At 38.4% G+C, this 19,038-nt stretch overlaps 1 protein-coding gene across 3 annotated transcripts in view; it reads right to left on the bottom strand.

Annotated features, from left to right (window-relative positions):
- mvb12bb (multivesicular body subunit 12Bb) overlaps positions 1-15,839 on the bottom strand; it is a 29,015-nt gene extending 13,176 nt beyond the window's left edge. For all 3 annotated transcript variants that reach the window (XR_010915576.1, XR_010915577.1, XM_067521590.1), the window contains exons 1-6: positions 15,775-15,839; positions 14,126-14,225; positions 8,008-8,103; positions 6,107-6,197; positions 4,897-5,026; positions 4,642-4,752 (exon numbers count right to left, since the gene is read on the bottom strand). Coding sequence is in view for 1 of the 3 variants with exons in the window: in XM_067521590.1 (XP_067377691.1) it covers positions 4,642-4,752; positions 4,897-5,026; positions 6,107-6,197; positions 8,008-8,103; positions 14,126-14,218 (521 nt within the window). In the remaining 2 variants the exon portion in view is untranslated. The remainder of the gene's footprint in view (positions 1-4,641; positions 4,753-4,896; positions 5,027-6,106; positions 6,198-8,007; positions 8,104-14,125; positions 14,226-15,774) is intronic.
- Between the last annotated feature and the right edge of the window lie 3,199 nt (positions 15,840-19,038).

Here is a 19,038-nt window from a genome sequence, read left to right as displayed (position 1 = left end):
TGGATCTCTGCTTTCAGCGACTGCACAATCAAAATTCCTTAAATTTAAAGCAGAGCTGCATTTTCTGAGGGTGCCGTGTGTTAGTTGTGGCTTTCATGGGCTTATCTGTTCAGATGAGATAAATAAATGCAATAATTTCCATCAAAAGCAATAAAACAAGAGTTCTGACAGGCTGTGGTATTTATGAGCTGAAGGCTGCAACTCAGATTTATTTGCAATGAAAGGGTCGACTTTTCTCCTCCTCATTTACATCAGCATTTGGCCATGTTAAATCCAGGCCAATGGTGAATTTTTAAAAGGTTGGCATCAATCTTGAGGGAACGATTGCCATATTCAACGCAGACTTCTTTTACCTTGCAAAGGTTGATTCCACTGCACAGGAAGAAAGGTACACATCGTTCAAAGCACAGAGACATCCCGTGGACCGATAAAGCGGTTTCAATGACTTTTAAGGCATCTGTGCTGTAGTAATGAAATTAGTACTAAGAAAAAACAAAGAACAAACAAAAAATGATTAACTCTGGCTATTTATATGTGTATCTGAGAAAGTAATGCTTAAGATTCAGCGTGAAACCAGGCAACCTCCAGGGTGGCTTTTCCCATCTGTTTGAAACACAAAACTGTCTCCATCCAAATTGGTGATTTCTAAATACAATTTTAGGTACATTGGAGAGGGTAACATATGGCAAATCAATTAGACATCTAATTCTTAAAACAAAAACATGGCAAGTGCATTTGCTAATCAACAGCAGTGTTGGGGCTCATATTATGTCGGCCACTGGAGTTTTGACAACAATTAATCCTCATTTCAGGCAAGGAGAGCCATATTGACACATATTCCTAATTTGAATATTCAATTATAGTGTAGTTCCTCATCAAATTATAGGGAAACTGGGAAAACGGCCTGAAAGATTTAAGCAATTACAACGCAGATCAAGAGTCTTATATCCCCATGAAATCTGCCAGAGTTAAAATCATATTAGTGCAGTAAAGCAAAACAGGGCACTAAGGATTACTTGACAAAATGAATTACAGTTCAACTGTTTTTCGTATAATGTTCTTTATGTTGTTCCATTTGGAATAAGGAAAAGAGCTGTCTGTGAAAAAAAAAGAAAAGAGATAGTGGGGACAGACAAGCAGTAGTCAGTGGAGAGGTAAGATGAGGATGAGAGTAATATCGCTGAAGAGCCAGAGCTGCGATACAGAAAGCTGGAAGCTCTTGTTTTGACACACATCCAGCCTTTCCTGTGACAACATCTCCACACCTTCCTCTATGTGCCGACAGTGCTGCTTTGTGGGAGCTGCTTTCTCACCCATCATTATCTTCCTTTAAGCTCGGTGTCAGGTGTTGAAAAAAGGATCTTTCTGAATTTGGAGGCAAATCACCGAACAGTCTGAGCCCATCAGATCTTAGCTGATCATTCGATCATTCCCGGCACCGCTCCGCTTCCTTTTGCTTGATCACCGCTACTTTTTGGAACTTTTTTGAACACAACAAAGTAATGAGTGAGATTGAGCTGCGGATGATTGTTCTTCAACACTTTCAGATGGGAGATCTGTCAGGCGACACACTGACAGTCACTGTGTCTCTTTTTTTCAAGAGTCGTGTGCAGTTGGAAGTCTTGGTTAACCAGCGTGCAATGAAAGCTGATACAATACTCCTGCAGAGCTGCAGCAATGTGTGGAGTGTCACAGGTAGAAGACAGTGCAATCCAAAACCTATTGATATGCATGCCAATTCTGACAATGATGACTCTCTAGGTTTCTCATGTTAAAGCCAGGTATGCAATGGGGAAAAAAAAGATTCCCGGCCTTGACATTTTTATCACGATACAGTTTGATTTAGAAAGTTGCCATGTGTGCAATAGCCTATTATTCTAAGAGAAATGTCAAAAACCTTGATTCTGAGTGAAGCATAAGAAATTGCAATATTAGGACAAGGCTAATTTATGCTAGCAGCCACTCTAGAGGTCAGATATCAGCCTCAGCAATGACAGTTTTATCAGTAGAACAAATGGCAGCGTTGGCCACGAGAAGAAAGGAGGGGGATTCTTTACTGGACACATTAAAAGGCTGACCGGATTGTGCAGGTTTTTCCCATTACGAAGTCAGGAGCAGCTGATATAGTCGGTCTTGACAAAGAACAAGCCAAAGTGGTTGACATTAAGCTGCAGCTATGAATCAAAACAGAACTCTGTTGCTGGCTGAAATACTTGAGACCAACTTGATAAAGAGACATTAACCACAGAAAATTCAAATTTGCAGGACAGGCTGCTCAACATGCTTGTACCTTAACAGTTATAGTGGCGCAATACGGTGCAACAGCCTGGGTCAAATAGGAAATAACTATTTACTGTAAGGTTTAGTGTGTATCCTCAATCTTAGGTTAACAATTCCTAATATTATTATAATTTTATTTATTTAGTAATATATATTTTTAGAGCTGCAAATCTTTTAGTCAACCTAACAAAATTATTCAGCAACTACTTTGTTCGATCACTTTAACCATTCTTTAAGCAAAAATGCCACAATATCTGTTGTTTTAGCTTCTCAATTTGTTATATAACATCAACATAAAGATATTTTCATTTCATTTAGGTTGTTTCTAAAAATCTACGACAAAACTTGGTACAAACTATATTTGTCAAAGTTTGCTACGCGTTTTATAATCCATACTGATACTCACAAGATAGGAAAGAACAACCTCCCACATGCTTAATCCACTGTCTCACAATCTCAAGTGTGTAATCTCTCCTGATTGCCCTCAATCAGATACAGATGCTATTTTATATCTAACATTTTTGTCCTCAGAGGTAACAAAAGTTTTAAATACTTTTATAAAGAAATTTCAGTCCTCTGAATAGCCTCTGAGGCCATGTTTGAGGATTCAGAATTCAAGTTTTTAAACTTTTCAAAGCATGCAGTTACCCTTGTTTAGCCGACAAAATAATACAAAAATATTCAAATATAACACCTTAGCCTTGATGCAATAACTGTGTGCATCCCATAATGATGCAACACCCTGCAGATACTGTGTACTGCAGCTCGGTGCTGCTGAAAAGCCTGATTTGCAGTTTATGTTTGTACACAACTCTAACAAGCTCTTGCTGCCTGAGGCAATGTAACATTTGAGAGGGATCACTGCAGCTTTCAAAATTATAAGGGTCATTAAAAATTTACACATTATTGACTGTATTTAAAACATCTTTTCCACTGACTGTAAAGAGCACTTAAATTTAAGAGGTGCTTTTCTCCAAAGGCCATAAAGTTGTTATAGATAGCCCAAAGGAGGCATGGAAAAGAGAATTTTCTCCTACTGAATATAAATAAAGAACAGTATAGTGGGGTGACACTACACAGTTACATTGTAATGCTGCATTTACTTAAATCGCTGTGTCGAAGCATCTAATCTGTGACTTTAAAGAAACTCCAGAAATATTGACTGCTGTATGTCTGTCTGTCTGAAGTACATGTAACTACACAAAGGACAGCAGATAACCAGTCAAAGAACTGCCACTGTCTAAACTGCCCACAGTCCCGTTCTTAAGTGTCAGTGCATTATTGATGGAAATATTCTGAAAAGAAGTCTCTCTGACTATGGAATGAATTTTAATGTTAATACAACAACAGCAGCCTGTGATCTCAGCAGGCATTGGGATGGGGGTGTGAGTTGCTTCGAGGTGCAATTTATTCCAGCCTCTGAGCCTCACCAACTTGAAAGTGGGCTTCAAAAGAACTGAGGATTACCGGTAAGAGTTGTGAAGGTGCACACATGGGCCCGAGCTTTCGCCATCACTTTAGCACATCAAAGATTATTGACCATAGACTTCTAAAATATAGACGATTAAACTTGGGTTCTGAATTTACCCCATCTATTTTATTGTTATGGGCTATGTTTTGAGTACGCCTGCTGGCATCCACTGCTCTGGCCTGTTGTGGTTTTAAAGTGGCTTTTACTCAGCCCAGTACAGGATGGCAAAGCATAACACTTCAAGCTGGCAGAGCCACCAATACCCTGTGCCAAGCTTCCCTCTCAACAGCCCCGCCACACCAAAGGAGTCCCAATTGTTTATTTACAATTTACTGTGGAAATCCCCAAGTTCTTGCGATGAATAATTGAGCTGTTTGATCTGGACAGAGTACAAAGAGTTGCTCCATTCACTCTGAGGCCTGAGGTGAAGGAAGCCTGAGCAGCATGAGCAGAAGAGGGTACACATACACACTCTCTCCATCATCAAGATCTTGGAGCTCTCCTCCCTTCCTCTGCAGCTGTCGCTCCCTCTTCAGGCTACATCTCCTCCTCTTCGCACAGTACACCAATCCTGTCACCACAGCCTGATGAGAGACCTGCCTCCGCCTCATGGGACACACCACAAATAGCTAGAGTTTAGCCCTCATTGAACTTATGTTCTTGTTCAGGGATCCTGTCTAGTTAGCCAGTCTCTCCGGTTCACCCTCGCTACCTTGTTGTCCAGCCACAACCTTTACAGCAGATTGCCCACGAGTGATCTATTGCTTGTGTGTTCAATGCCATACATATGCAGCAAAAGTGTAACAGCGGCTCAAGAGCACACTGAGCATGAATTAAAAAGAAAAGCAAGGAGGAAATTTGAACTTCAAGAAGTTCTGCTCTGATGTTACCTTGCTGGGCTTGGTGGGGTGTCGGTGGTAGTTGTGCAGCATGTTTTCTGGGATGACTGATGCGGGGGGAGATCTCCCATTCGATACCATAATCCCATATTGTTTATATCACTTTGTAAAGGTAAAGAAGAGACATTTAGTTATACTCCATGCAAATTAGAATATATTTCATACTGCACAAAATGTATCACAATTGATATAAGATGTAAAACATCATGATTTCATTTGCAGCACTTCCAGTGTCAAACAGCTCACCCTACACAGGTGTAGTTGACAAGATGGTACTTGGACTTTGCAACGATCTGGATGTCATATACCACTGTTTCTGCAGTCACACGAGGGCTGATTTTCACACAGAGCCTCCTTTTTCTCATGGCAGTTTCCTCTGATGAGTCAGGCACACATGAGGGTGTCAGAAAGGAATTGACGGTTGCATGTTCAGTTCTGTCTTCTCTGAGTTTCAGGCTAAAACTATATATATATATATATATATATATATATATATATATATATATATATATATATATATAGACATTTTGTACCTTTAGGAGAAATATATATTCACAAATCCCACTTATACTTTGCTATTTAGTCATTACCACTCACAGAATAAGAAATGAACTAATATCAGTTTCTTGTTGACTTGTTGTGCTCAAAGGGAAATGAGTGGACAGCAAAAAAGCTACAAAATCCACAAGCATTATTATCATTTTTATCATTTTAGTAGGTAAAATGACAGAAGCAAGTGAATCCTCCATCAGCTTTAGTGCACAATAGGGATTTAAACCGGATATTCTAGATAGAAACTCATACATAATGTCACATGTATACATTAAACATGGGTTCACATAAAGTAATAAAACATTAAATTACACCATAGCCAAACAAAACATAATCTTGTTTCTTCATTCTGGCAAAAAAAAAGATAGAAAAAATAAAAACATTGCCATGCTTTCCTATATTGCATCTGTGCCTCGCTCATTTATTTCTTCAGCAACACTAGAAAGTGCAGTGTAAATGCAATGATAATAAAAATAATAAACAAGCTGTCCTCACTCCCCACACCAAAATATTATTACATTTCCAAGGCATGGATAGTGAGGGGAAATACATAGCACTCAAAAAGCACTAAAGCATTGGGGAATGCATTTCATTAATATTAGATAACCCCCATCCACTCGTCCTCTCCCCAAATAAATACATAAATAAATAAGCCCCTCATAAAGAAAAGCACAGCTCCAGCTGAGATAAACAATGACTCATGATTCTCTTCTCTTGTACCTCCAGGGCAAAATGTTTATTTTATTCCCACAGTCTGCCATAAATTAAGCTAACCTGCACCCATAAAACATTCACTATCTCAAGCAAAGCTGCCCCTGAGGACCTCTGTATAAGCTGGTCGAAGAGTGAAAAAGCAAGAAGAGGAGAGGAGCAAGCCCGTGGTCAGCACTGACTGTTTACTTACTTGTATCTATTGTTTCTTTCACAAGTGTGAAGCCCTCTGGCAACACGTCCTTAATGTCAATCAGCTTTATGTCCACAACCACATCAGACCCCTGAAAGAAAGACAGGAAACGTCATCATCATGCAACATCATGTATGCAAATTCAACTTTCAAAAAGAGAGAGCAAGAAAAAGAGAAAGGTTAGTCATTTTCTGTCAGGCTAAGGAAAAAAATTGTGGAGATAATAGAGTTGATGATTTACTAAAACCCCACGAAGTCTCTAAAGATGAGGGTTGACAAAATAGCTGAAGTAATTGCTCTCTAATAGTTTTTTTTTCCTGCAATGAGAGAATGCATCTGTGAACTTGTAATCATTCTCAACCTTTTGGCGAGAAGCTGTGAGATGATGGGAGCAGGAAGTCTGATCAACAGAGTGGGTCTGGTTAAAAACAATCAGGGACTGTGTACTTGACATTTTCAAGCATGACTCTTCCCTGCCTCCCATTACATTTTCATTTTTTGCCATAATAAATTGCAATAATATACAGTGGCAGTAGAGAGTGGGGCGAGCCAGGCGTGACTTGATGCGTCCGAAAAGGCTGAATTCCACTGCTACTGTTGCCCGACAGTCATTACCATTAGAGATATTTTTTATTCATAGTTTTTTTACTGACTTAAGGAGGAATATGGATGAATGTTATTACTATGCATGAAACCTTTTTTAGCATTTTCCCTTTTTACTGGGGAGATTTTTTCCATCAGGGCCTGACAAAAGAGTCTATCTACCTCCAACCTAGAGTATGATAAATCACAAACTATTTACTTCCCACCACATAATTCAGGGGCTAATTTTACAGAATCTGTTTTTGTCATAGACAATTACAGTGGGAGCTCCATTGACTGGCAGACAAAATAGCCTTTGTTGATGGCTGTGTCATGTTTTATTTGTGTCAAAGTCTTTAAAACAATGTGGACACACATTTTAAGATAATATACAGGAACTAGGGGAAGGCTATTTGTATGCTATATACTCAACTGAGGAGCAGATTGAGCTCAGGCACGAGGCAGCAACTGCCAAGTTGCCTGGCTTTTAAAGGACATACAGTAATATAAAAATAAAGACTTGATTACTGAATTGAGCTGATGGAAAATATTAACAAAAATGCATGCTTTGTTTACAATACAATGTGTATCCTCCACCTGCAGCCCAGGGAAACAAGTTAATAGACAGGCATTAGTAAGGTGCATAGGCACAGGTTAGACAGGCTGATAATCCTGGAGATGCAAGCAGGTGTATTTATGGCCACAGAGCAGCTGACAGCCATGCTATAACACATCGGCTGTAGGCTGCAGGCAGGAGAGTCCAAAATGACCCAACTGTATTATGAGAAACATTCAAAGGTCATTTCAGCCACAGTAGAGTCACTGCTGTTCAAATTGGGAGGTCTAAATATACCACAGACAGGGTTTTATTTTATGGAGTTATAGCTAACATAAAAAGAAACATTCTCATATTCACTGATACATGAGCACCTGTTTTCAAAAAAATCATTGGTTAGTAAATTTTCTCTTGAGGAATGTTGTAGATTGAATAAATTGGAATTGTTAAAATGCAGTTCATTTCTATTTCATGAATAAACATCAATAATATACTCAGGAGGGTCCATAAGATGAAAAATACCTCACTGAGATATTATTCATCTGGAATATGCATGCAAATCTATCATATGTTAAAGTGCAAAATTGCACACTCAATGCTGGCCTTTTTAAATGGGACCTCAGCTGATCAAAGTGTTTAAAGATATTCTGGTGGCAGACAACGGAGCTAATAACTGCTGGCAAACAAATTATAAAAAAGTGTTGCAGATGAGCTGTAAGTGCAGAATGTGCAGGGAAAGGGAGAAGTTTACATTTACACGTACAGTTTTTCTGGTGAAACAGAGGTAGCAAGTGACCTTGGATTTGAATAAGCCGTCCTTCCACAGGTCGGCGTCAGAGCCATCTGTTGTTTGTGCAACCTAAGTGAAAAAAAGAGCGAAAAAAAAAAACAAGGAGAGAAAAAAACATGCAGGAGGTGGGATAAAGTTAATGTATGTATGCCATGAGCGTGTTGCTTTTGCCTCTTCCCTTGCATACTAGCCTTAATTAACGCTTGCCTACACTAGCGCTCCATCTCATTAGTGCTCTGCGTGGGTAAAGGAGTCTTAGCCTCCAAAAAAGGTGGCTAAAAATATCATCTCTCGGGACCGGACTGATTAAAGACGCCCTGACAAGGATCTGCTCTAATAAGGAAACCAAACTTCAGTGTGTTTCTGTGGGAAAGCAGGGATTATATTTCGGATAAATGCAGATTGTATCTTTTTCAAAACCTACTGTAGTGTCCCTTGAGCAGGACGCAGTTAAACTCGGAACACTAGATGAGCCAAATAGTTTTACATCCCCTGTGTAGATTCCGTCTTTGACACAAGTCCTCTAAGAATAAATTATCAAGGATTTAAGGCACTTTCATGTGTATATGTCTAAATCCTGAACACAAGCAGCTTGTCCTTGTACAATAGGCTCATTCGTATTTGTGAACAATCAGTGGACAAAAATAAATAAATAAATAGATTGCTTCATATTGACAGCATGGGACACCACAAGTCAAGCTCAAGGTCCTACACTACATTGCTATGTAAATGTAGATGTGCAAGGCAGAACGATAAAGCAAAATATAACCTGCAGGCTGCATCACAGAAACTCTTCCATCGTTCCTGTAAATATGCTTGGTTGAAACGTCATGTCCCATTGGCTATCATGTGAGAATCACCTAAAGAACTGCCAGGGTTGTTTTCTAAACGGATCCTTTACAAAGAAGAGTCAATCTAATGAGGTTCATTCAAATGAAGAAGTCATAGATCTCTGCACCCAGCCACACACATTACCTCCCTTGACAATAATGATGAATGACCCCAGTGACTGGGTGGGGGAAACATGGCATGGGGAGATTCATGCAAAACCAGCCCTGACTAGATGGGATGAGAGTGGAGACTAGGGTGGGTAACAGAGATAGATAGTGGGATGAGAGGGAGAGAAAGAGCAGGAGATGAGCAGAGAGAGAGAGGGATTGCAGGGCGTCTCCAACAGCAGTTTCATGAAAGGTCCCAGAAGGAGCCTATACATCACAAGCCTCCCTCTTCTTTACAAGACAACCCGTCTTGGCCACTTTTTCCAGGTCAGTAGCCAGCGCATCCTGTCAGCGTAAACAAAGGGCTCGCTTTGTGAAACCCAAAGTCAAGTTGAGGAGTAACGAGGGCACAGTCCTCCTAGGAGGCACCTCAGGCATCATCCTGCCACAGCCGCCGGCACCAAGGATGCGACGCAGCTTGAATGTGAAACGCCAACTGCCGAGCAACGGCAAAAAAAGGCACGTGGAAAGTTGTGATGCTCTTTTCTACCTTCAATCCTACCACTGCGTAGTTCTATCAATACCCAGGCTTCCATGAGAAGAACAGCACGTCTAATAACTGAAGTCATAGTAATTAAACTGAAATGTGGCTGTATCGTTTGATATAAAATGCAGTGACACATTCAACTGCCACTTCCAAAATCCTCACGCTTACAGTGATCTAAAAGCCCACCTATGAAACAAGTCTTTAGGGGGTGCTGAATATTCCTATGAAGCATCTCTGGAGACAGACTTCACCAGCAAGTTACTATGAAGCACTGAGAGGCACAGCTGTGAATACAAAGATATGAAGGCACACAATCAAAAATCTCTGGAGAGTGAAACCAGGTGGAGACAATGTAAGAGAGGCACAGGGAAAAAAGCAGTTGCTTTAAAAAGGAAGAATAAATGGAATAGATAAATGTTGGTAATCCTTTCTCTCAATTATAAATTCAAAATCACAAAAAACTGACAATTGTTTATAATTTAAAGATACAACTGCAGTTAATTTAAAAACATATAGTATTTTAGATAATAATTAAATTTTTTAAAAATCTTCTTACTGATCTAATTCTTGAAATGTAACTCTGTAGTCTGTGTATTAAGTTTGAAGCTAATGTTATTACCACTTGGTTATTAGCATAGCTTTGTTTCAGATAAAAAAGCAGGGCAAGAATAGCCCTTTCCCCCACTTACGCTCTTCATGCAAAGCTAAATATCTTAATTTTTGTTTTATTAATTACAAGTGACACAACTTATACACAATGTATAACCCATTTTCCCAAAAATAAAAACAACAAATAAATAAAGCCAACCAAAATACAAATATATGAAACATACAAATGAAAACAATATATTTAAAATACACAAATCAAAATAATCCCATTTTTCTTTCATGATCATTTAACTTTTCGTATGTATTAGCAATTATGCCCTTCAAAATAATGTAGCGAAGAGGGAATGCTACACAATGGTAAACATCACCATCTTCCAACTTTTGTGAGATGCTGCCATCAAATTCAAAATGAGCTGAAATGTTAAAATGTCTCAAAATGTCTCATGTTTCAAAATCTGATACAGTATGTTTTTATGTTCTATTGTGAATAAAATATGATCTGATTAGATTTGAAAATCATTACATTCTGTTTTTATTTATGTTTTACATATTAACTTTTTTGGAATTGGGGTTGCACTAAGAGAGAGGAACAATTTATTGTTAAATTTCAATTTCAATATAATTTTCTGTACCCATGATGCTTTTAAAGACAGATTAAATACTTTTTTGACTCTAAGCACAAGGTAAGCACACAGAAATAAGAGTGGTGTGTATTATCTCCTCTACTGTAACTCTTTTGGTACCAAAATGTCAAACCATACCATACAGATGCTCCCTCGAAAATGGACAACCAACCATTGGGCTTGTGATCCCGTATGTGCTAGATATTAGGTAGAAGCTAGAACTAGGCTTCTACAAATAAATTTAAATTTCAGTAATGACTTGAGCGTATCATGTCAATCTTATACACACATATATCCCCTTTGCAACCCGAGCCCAGAGCGGCAGTGCGTGAGAGTCTACTCATAGCGTTTGATGTTGGGTGGCTGCTGGTGCTTCAGCAAAGCTCCTGATCCCAGTGGAACAGCGTTTGATCTGGGCCTGTGCTCTCTTGTGTTGGAACAACCTGCTCAAGTTCAGAGATGTGAGCACACCATACCAGAGAGCAAAAGAGTTAATCAGCCCTTTGATCTGCTGCATAAAAGGTACGGTAAGTATGGTAAGCAGTCAGTATTAAGGAGGAATTTAAAAAGAAGTCTAGTATGAAAAGGAAAAAAAAATCAATACAGTGTAATATCCTGAGACTTCCCTTCTCAGCGCAGCATTAGTACATTGATTCAGAGTGTTGATATTTTTGTTTGTATTTCAAGTCTGCAGATGAAAGACCACATAGTGACGTTCAAAAGATGTAGAAGATGGGACAAATGAATCTGAAACGGTGCGTCAGAGTCTAAAAGGCCTTGAATTTTATCTTGGAGGCTGACTTGTACTTGACTTTTTATTCACAGATACTGTATTTCTTTCCTTGAAGGAATACGCTTTTCATTTTATTTTGCTCTTCCAAAAAAGAGCAACTGATATAAAGAGCATTATTAAAGACAGACCTAACTTTTCTTTTCAGTGACACACATACTACATTTTGACACTGTCCTCTGGTGAAATATGACAGTTGAGTGTACCGTGTACGACCAACAGACTCGTATTACCATTTGGTGACATCCAGTGGCTGTAAGACCATCCCACAGTATTTAGAAATGTTTGTCTGGAAGAGGTAGGTGTAGTGGATGGTTCACAAAATGCAGGACTTTCACACAGTAGACAAGCATTTAAGTCATTTGATGAATACCATGTCATGTGAGGATTTATAAGCCAAACTAAAAAAAATTTACCAATCTTAGCATCTTAATTTACTATCTAACCCTGACCTAACCTAACTGTGATGTTTTTGTGCATTAGCCATATCCAAACCACTGTGTTTGGATATGGCTTCTTTCTGCATTTTTAAGTGTTTAGAGCAAAGAACAAGTGGCCCCCACTTTGGCTCCATTATAAACAATTGTATTTGCCATTTTGTGGCCTGGCAGCAAAATGAAATAGACGTCTGCTTTTGTAAGTTGTAAGTTCATGCAGTTGTATTAGATGCTAGGGACAAAGGACCTAAATGGGTGTAAAAGTTGGAGGATAGGCTTTTTGAAAACAAGAGACTGTAGTATGGCAATTCTAAGAGTTAAGATATCACTCTCCTAGCAATTCTCCAGATTGGAACCTCTTTGATATTAGTGAAATGTGGAGTTAAGCATCAACGTACGTGTATTTCAAGATATTACCGAGATGTCTCAGCTCGTATTTGTGTGTCACAAGTGAAGTCCTAGGAAGGATACTTCAAAATGACTGAATGACAGATTCGCATTTCAGCCTAGACAGGGCTTCGCTGTACATCCACATATTAAGATATGACTGAGGTATAGAATGAGACGATACTGTTTATATAGACATAGTTTGATATGTTCCATAGCTCTGTCTCATCTCTCCCACACTTTCTGTGACAGCCCACAACACCCCCACCCCACTGTCTTAGAAGTTGGACACCCAAAATGAGCCCCATGGTAACTGCATAGGACAAAACTGGTGACAGATGTTGCCTCAACATGCACTGATTACCATTATATGAATATAGTTAGAAATATTAAAAATACAGGACAAATCGTGACCCTCAACTAATAAAACTAGACTAAACCAAATAATTTGAAATGCGAGTTTTGACTAAAGCAGGTTAGTCAAAGACTCAAAAAACAAAAAGCAAATCAGGTACCACAATTATCATTTCACATTCACTTTATATTCTGTATGGTCTAAAAATACTTTGGTACAAACATTTATTGATATCACCCATGCCTACAGTAAGTCAAAGTGACTGACCAACATATTTAAAGACTGCCATTAAAATTCATTAAGCCATCCTACTAGTGGGCTAAACTATTGGTCTTTGCATTTAACTATTATAAGTGTTTTACTTATCCATTATTGTCATTTTTATTTTTGCAGCATTACTGTCTAAGGTGCTGTGGTGAGATGTGATGCAATTTACTAGCCATCTATTAGAGACAGATGTATACTATTACCCTTTATAGTTACTAACACGCACAGTTTTTAACTGAAATGTACTGACACACTGGAGAAGAAGAGGAGGAAGTCTGATGGGGTTTCTCTCTGTTTGTCACTACCGTGTGGTGTGTACAGTTTCAGTGCCAGTGGCTCCATTCGGATGCCAACCCACCATCATCTGCCAGAGATTAGAACAAGCTCGATGTGTAGGGTGGAGCAGGAAGAGATAAAAACTGAGGGGCGAGGGAGGCTTTAAGGGCACATGGTAAAGGCAAGAAGCAGGTTGAATACAGATGGAATATAGAGAGTAAGAGAAAGTGGCCCTAAAGCTTGTTTTGTGCCTCGTTAAACTTGCATTTTTTTTCTAACCCTCTGCAACTATTTAAAAACAAGAAAAGTCTGCATAAACCAACCCATCCTGCACTGCTTTACATCCTGACACATTCCTATTAATGGTGCAGTTATTGGGGTATAAGGGAAACGGAGGGTAAACTTAAATAACTCTGGTAGGTATCAACCACACATCATTAAATCTTAGCCTCTAGTGCATCTGTAATAATGGTGGCAACTGATAACGATGTCAGGAAGGGAATTCTCCTAATCATCAAAGTAAACTTTATAAATAAGTCATCGAGCAGCTCTTAGAACAAACTCACAAACACATTGGAAAGCTGCCAAGGTTTTTAGCTCTGTGTTGTATTGTACTGGCAGTTACAATAGGCAACAGCAGAGATTGCAAAGACAAAACCATACAACAGTGAAAGGATTACAACTTCACGACACCTTCCAAGGGTGCCCTTTAATAGTAATGGAAAAATCATTTTAAAACAAGATGAAAATGCCCACAAAAAAATCGTTCCCATTACTTTAAATGCACGTATGACTTAAGTCTATTAAAGCAACCAGTATGTTTAAAACACACATTTTCCAATAGTTTTAAATGAGCACTCACAACATAATAGCCATCGGGCGCCTTGCTGGGCGAAGTGACTACTCCAACTGCAGAGATGGGGTCTGCAGGTAGCTGATGGCTCACTTCAGACATGACAAGGCTGCATTAAAAAAACAGAAGAGCCTCATCACGACTTTGGCATTTCAGCAGATACATTGAAACAATGAAACTCACGATAAAGGAAATCCATCAAGAACCTCATATGTAAATGTTAAGACAAAAACGCATACAGCCCAATAAAAACATAATTTCAAACATCAAACATTTAAAATACAGAAGATGCACATAATGCATTCTTCAGTGTCATTACATGGAGAATGGACAAGGTCTTTCTTGGCTAAAATGGCCACATTATTGACTTCTTGATGAAGCTTATTAGGATCCAGAAGAAAAACTGGCTGCCTAATCCAGGATCAAATGACAAGTAAGACCAAGGACAAAACAGCATTTGGAGCACAGCCAATAACTTCGCCAAATCACGAATTAGGGAGAATGATCACATATTTTCAAGGAAGTCCCAATCAATTGCCATCTATTCCTGTCTGAGGGAATTTCTGCCTAATGGGTGTGCAAGCCTTTTACAGGGTAAGTGGCTTTGCAAAGGTTCCCTTACGCAAATGTATTAGATTACGTTAAAGCATTCTTGTACTAACTGACAAAGTTGCTGCATTCAATCTTGATGTTTACGAAATCTATTGCAATTAAGCTGATCAAATTAAGGGGTTTACTCCAGAAACAGCTGTCTCTTTAACAAATGTTAGATAGAGGTACTTATTCAAATGAAACAGGATAGCAAATTAGCTAATAGGATGAAGAATCTCTCTGTAACATTAATTTATTCAAAATGAGCTTTGTTTTCCAGAGACTCATTTCAGGCAGACCAAAGGAAAATCCATCCAAACTTACTTCTACCTACCAATGAGAACATCATGTAGGGTACCTCTGGATGGTGCAAAACTGAACACTGTGTCTTTGATACTATTAATTAATATTTAAATTAAGCTAATGGGCTGTTTTTCAGCAGTCAAAATTTTACTTAACCGGTGAATTTAACTGTTTAACTGTATTAGGTTGAATTATATTGCATGATGTGTATCTGAGAATCTTTCTACATTGGTCTGAATTCCTTTAGTGAGAAGCAGTCACCTCAGTGATGAGAATTATAAAACCTAATTGCAACCTTTGATTTATTTATTTATTTTGTCAAAAACGATGGGCTTTAGGCCGCAGATTGAGAGAAACGGGAACTACTGTGGCCATACAAATGGCAAACATCTGAAAATTAGAATATTAAACAGTCAGTAGGCTTGATTAAAGATTCGTGTCCAAATGCTAACTTTAGGAGGTTTTCTGTGTAATTACTTTACCCAAACGTCACGTCCTATTTGGCAGCGTTTTAAATGTGACCAACCTTCGCTGTGACGCCCCTCGTGTTAGCGTCGGTGACACAGAGCGTCTGTAGCTAACGTCACTGACGCTGACGTGCTACAGTACGTGCATTCTGTTTATCAAAACGCGACTCCGTGCAGCCTGCCTACGGCATCGTTGCCACATCATATAACATTAAATTATGTCAAATACTGGAAGGTTTACCAAATTCACGAGTAAGGCTAAAAACCAATGTCCTTGACGTGTTGAATGTTTTTTACCTGCTTACCGTTCCGCTGTCACTTTTCGGACTTCACCCTGCCAACCTGTAGGATGCAAATGCTTCCGGGTGTCGTAATTAATTATTGACCAAAACCCATGTAACTGCATGATCGTAATAGGAGTAGTTTCCCTTCCAGTCATTATTTTTGTTTTTACTTTTTAAGTTGTATATATAGAGACATTATTATTATTATTATTATTATTATTATTATTATTATTATTATTATTATTATTATTATTATTATTATTATTATACTTTTTACATTAATTTTAAATTTTTACATGATCTTTATCGTTGTTAGCCATCACTCAAAACTCCTTTTGGGGAGTGATCTGAAGTGATTTACCTTAGTGAACTCTTTTGTTATTGTAATTGTGTACAAATAATTGTGTAACAATTAACTATATTAACTATAACTGAGCTGTTGATAAAACGCAGGATGCTACTGAATTTATGACACCTTCAACTAAATAAATGAGGACCCCTCAGGAAAGCACTATCACAAAGCAATACAAGTTCTAAACATGCCCATTTACTTTATTAGAGGGAATAGTGAATACGGTAGATGGAAAATAGAGGCTTGGACCAGCACTACCACACTGACTTGTGGGTGTATTTCTTTGCAATAACTTTTGAGATCCAATTTCAGCTTGGTAACTAAATTAAGGCTGTGCTTCACTAAATGACCATCATTACATGGATATATCTACAGGTCACGCCTTCTGACAGCTGGTTGTCTCTCTAATCATCACATGTCATTACTATAATCAGATAAAAGTAAGATAAAGAGCAATGTATTAGCTTAGCTGTAACATTAGGATGCACATCTCCCCGTGTACAAAACTTGAAATGGTCTTTGCAGACTGTTGAAAACACCAAAGGGGCGACAGCTGCTTTCCCATCACCAAGCCTATTATTTCTCCCCCATCAAATGCATTATTTCATTCTGCCACTATTATCCTAATTTATTCAAATCAAAGACTTGTTGCTCAGTTTTGTGACATGGCGCCATATGCCAGCAGCTGTCTTCATTGAGGCCACACACACAGTGTCATGTATTTAGTGACTTACATGGCTGCACATGATGTCATCAGCTTTGGCTTTTTAAAATTTATAACACTTCTTTAATTGGAGAGGAGATTGCCGTCTCATACAATGTGACCGTAAACTTTCACCACTTCCACACTTACAGTTGATGTTCACATCATCACCAGAACCCATCTCACACACATACAAACAAAACCCACCAACACATGCTTTCACATCAAGGTGTTGACAACCTACCGAAACAAGCCATGCTCATTTTATGTGGAATTTGTGGCATCACTGAGGTTGATAAGAGAAAATCAAAGGCGTCAGTAAGAAAATAAAAAATAAAGCACATGCTCATGCTCAGAAGACATACACCTGCTAAAGTAATGGTCTAATTATGGAATAGGTGTTGAAACACTCGTTGATAGTCTGGAGATATCAGCAACACATGCTAACTGTGAAAGCCATCAGCTATTACAGTGTTTTAATGTGCGGCACATTGCATGCTGAGGGCTGTGGTGCAAGATGAATGATGGCTGTGGCACATTTCTGTGGGGGAGCAGCCAGTGTAGGATGCATAGCATTACAGCTGGCATTTTGAAAAGGTTCATTAAAACTGTGATTTCTTTGTTCATGCTTTGTTTCATGTATACTTTACGACACATCTTAGTTAAAACTGACCCCATAAACACTGGATCATCCCATCAGGTACGAAATATCATACACATATTCCGGTAAGACTTAACAATGTTGTAGTTGTGAGGGGGTAATCAGTGGATGACAGAGGAGCCCCTGGACCAAAATTATACCTCTGTGAGTGACTTTGCAACCAAATGATACAAAAAACAGCAAAGGTTTTCTTTTCATGTGTAAAGGTCATTCAGTGTGTTTAGTAATTTGCTGACATTAGTCTGGGGACTGAAGATGGAGATTTCTGCATTCCTACCCCGAGAGTAATAATATCCCTATCTCAACTTGGGAAATCTACTGTGCCCCAATGTCCCGGTCACCCGTATGAACCTATTATGGGCTGTGTGGAAATCTGCAGGTCTCATTTCATATATGACCCCCCCACCATACCCCCCTCTATTTTCTGTCTACACATAAAAAAATCCATGTTTCTCCTGAACAGCTTACAGTAACAAGCTTTAAGAAGCCTACCCTTAGTGGCCCCATAGGACACAGTCTTGCAAAGCTCTATAATGTCGTGCTTTTTTTGTAATTAAAGGTCAGTTTGGTCTAGTCTCATTGTTGCCTTGGCTTAAAAAATCTCCTAAAACATGATGGCTTCACTAAATTTGATTTAATTTCCCATTTATATTTCCTTGGCTGAAGCATTGCATTGCACAATTTAAAAAATTTTGAAACTATATGAGACTTTTTCACCTTTGATATTTAACATACTCCCATTAAATAAAGATGCAGATATAACAGTTGTGTGAAAAAGTTTGTATCCCCTTACACCGAAATGGCAAAAAGGGCAATGTTTTTTTCATCAAAAAGGCAAGGTTTTTTTCATCAATATAATATTTAGTGCATATTCAGCTAGTACATAATGAACATGATAAACATTTGTTTATCATCAGAACTAACAAAAATGGTCAAACTGTGAAGACCATACATGGACACGCTATAAAAATCTTCCAAGAAGTGGAAGATCAAGACAAATAAAGAAGAGAGGCAATAGGAAACTTATTAGAGAGCATTAGATTACATTAGAATCCAAAACAAACAGCAGGAGACCTGACAAAATCTTTAGTAATAATGGAATATAAGTCCACGTCCATAGACAAGTGTCTGCTCAACTCTGAATTGTTTGGAAGAAGAGCACGCAGAAAGCCATTGCTCACTAGACATAAGGCAGCATAGTATGTAAAGTATGTAAAGAGCATGTGTACACAACCAAATGAGTTTTGAAATAAGAATAAGACAAAGCACAATGCAAAGACCACTAACATATGGTTTACAAAAGAGGAGGTGAATGCTTTACCATGGCCTCCGCAGTCTCCAGACATAAATATAAGTGCAAACATGTCGATAGATTTGAAGAAGGCATATGGCAAACAACCAAGCAATCTGATAGACATGGAACAATTATGCCATGAAAAATGGGCTAAAATTATACATGAAAGCATACAAATGCTACTCAGAGGGTACCCAAACAATTTGGAATAGGTAATGAGAGGAAAATACAAATAACTAGTGAACATTTTATTATGAGTCATGCAAA

The sequence above is a fragment of the Channa argus genome, chromosome 11 (assembly GCF_033026475.1).
Source record: "Channa argus isolate prfri chromosome 11, Channa argus male v1.0, whole genome shotgun sequence".
NCBI classification, from domain to species: domain Eukaryota; kingdom Metazoa; phylum Chordata; class Actinopteri; order Anabantiformes; family Channidae; genus Channa; species Channa argus.
Note: the sequence above shows the minus strand (reverse complement) of the source record. Positions and strands in the feature narration are given on the sequence as shown.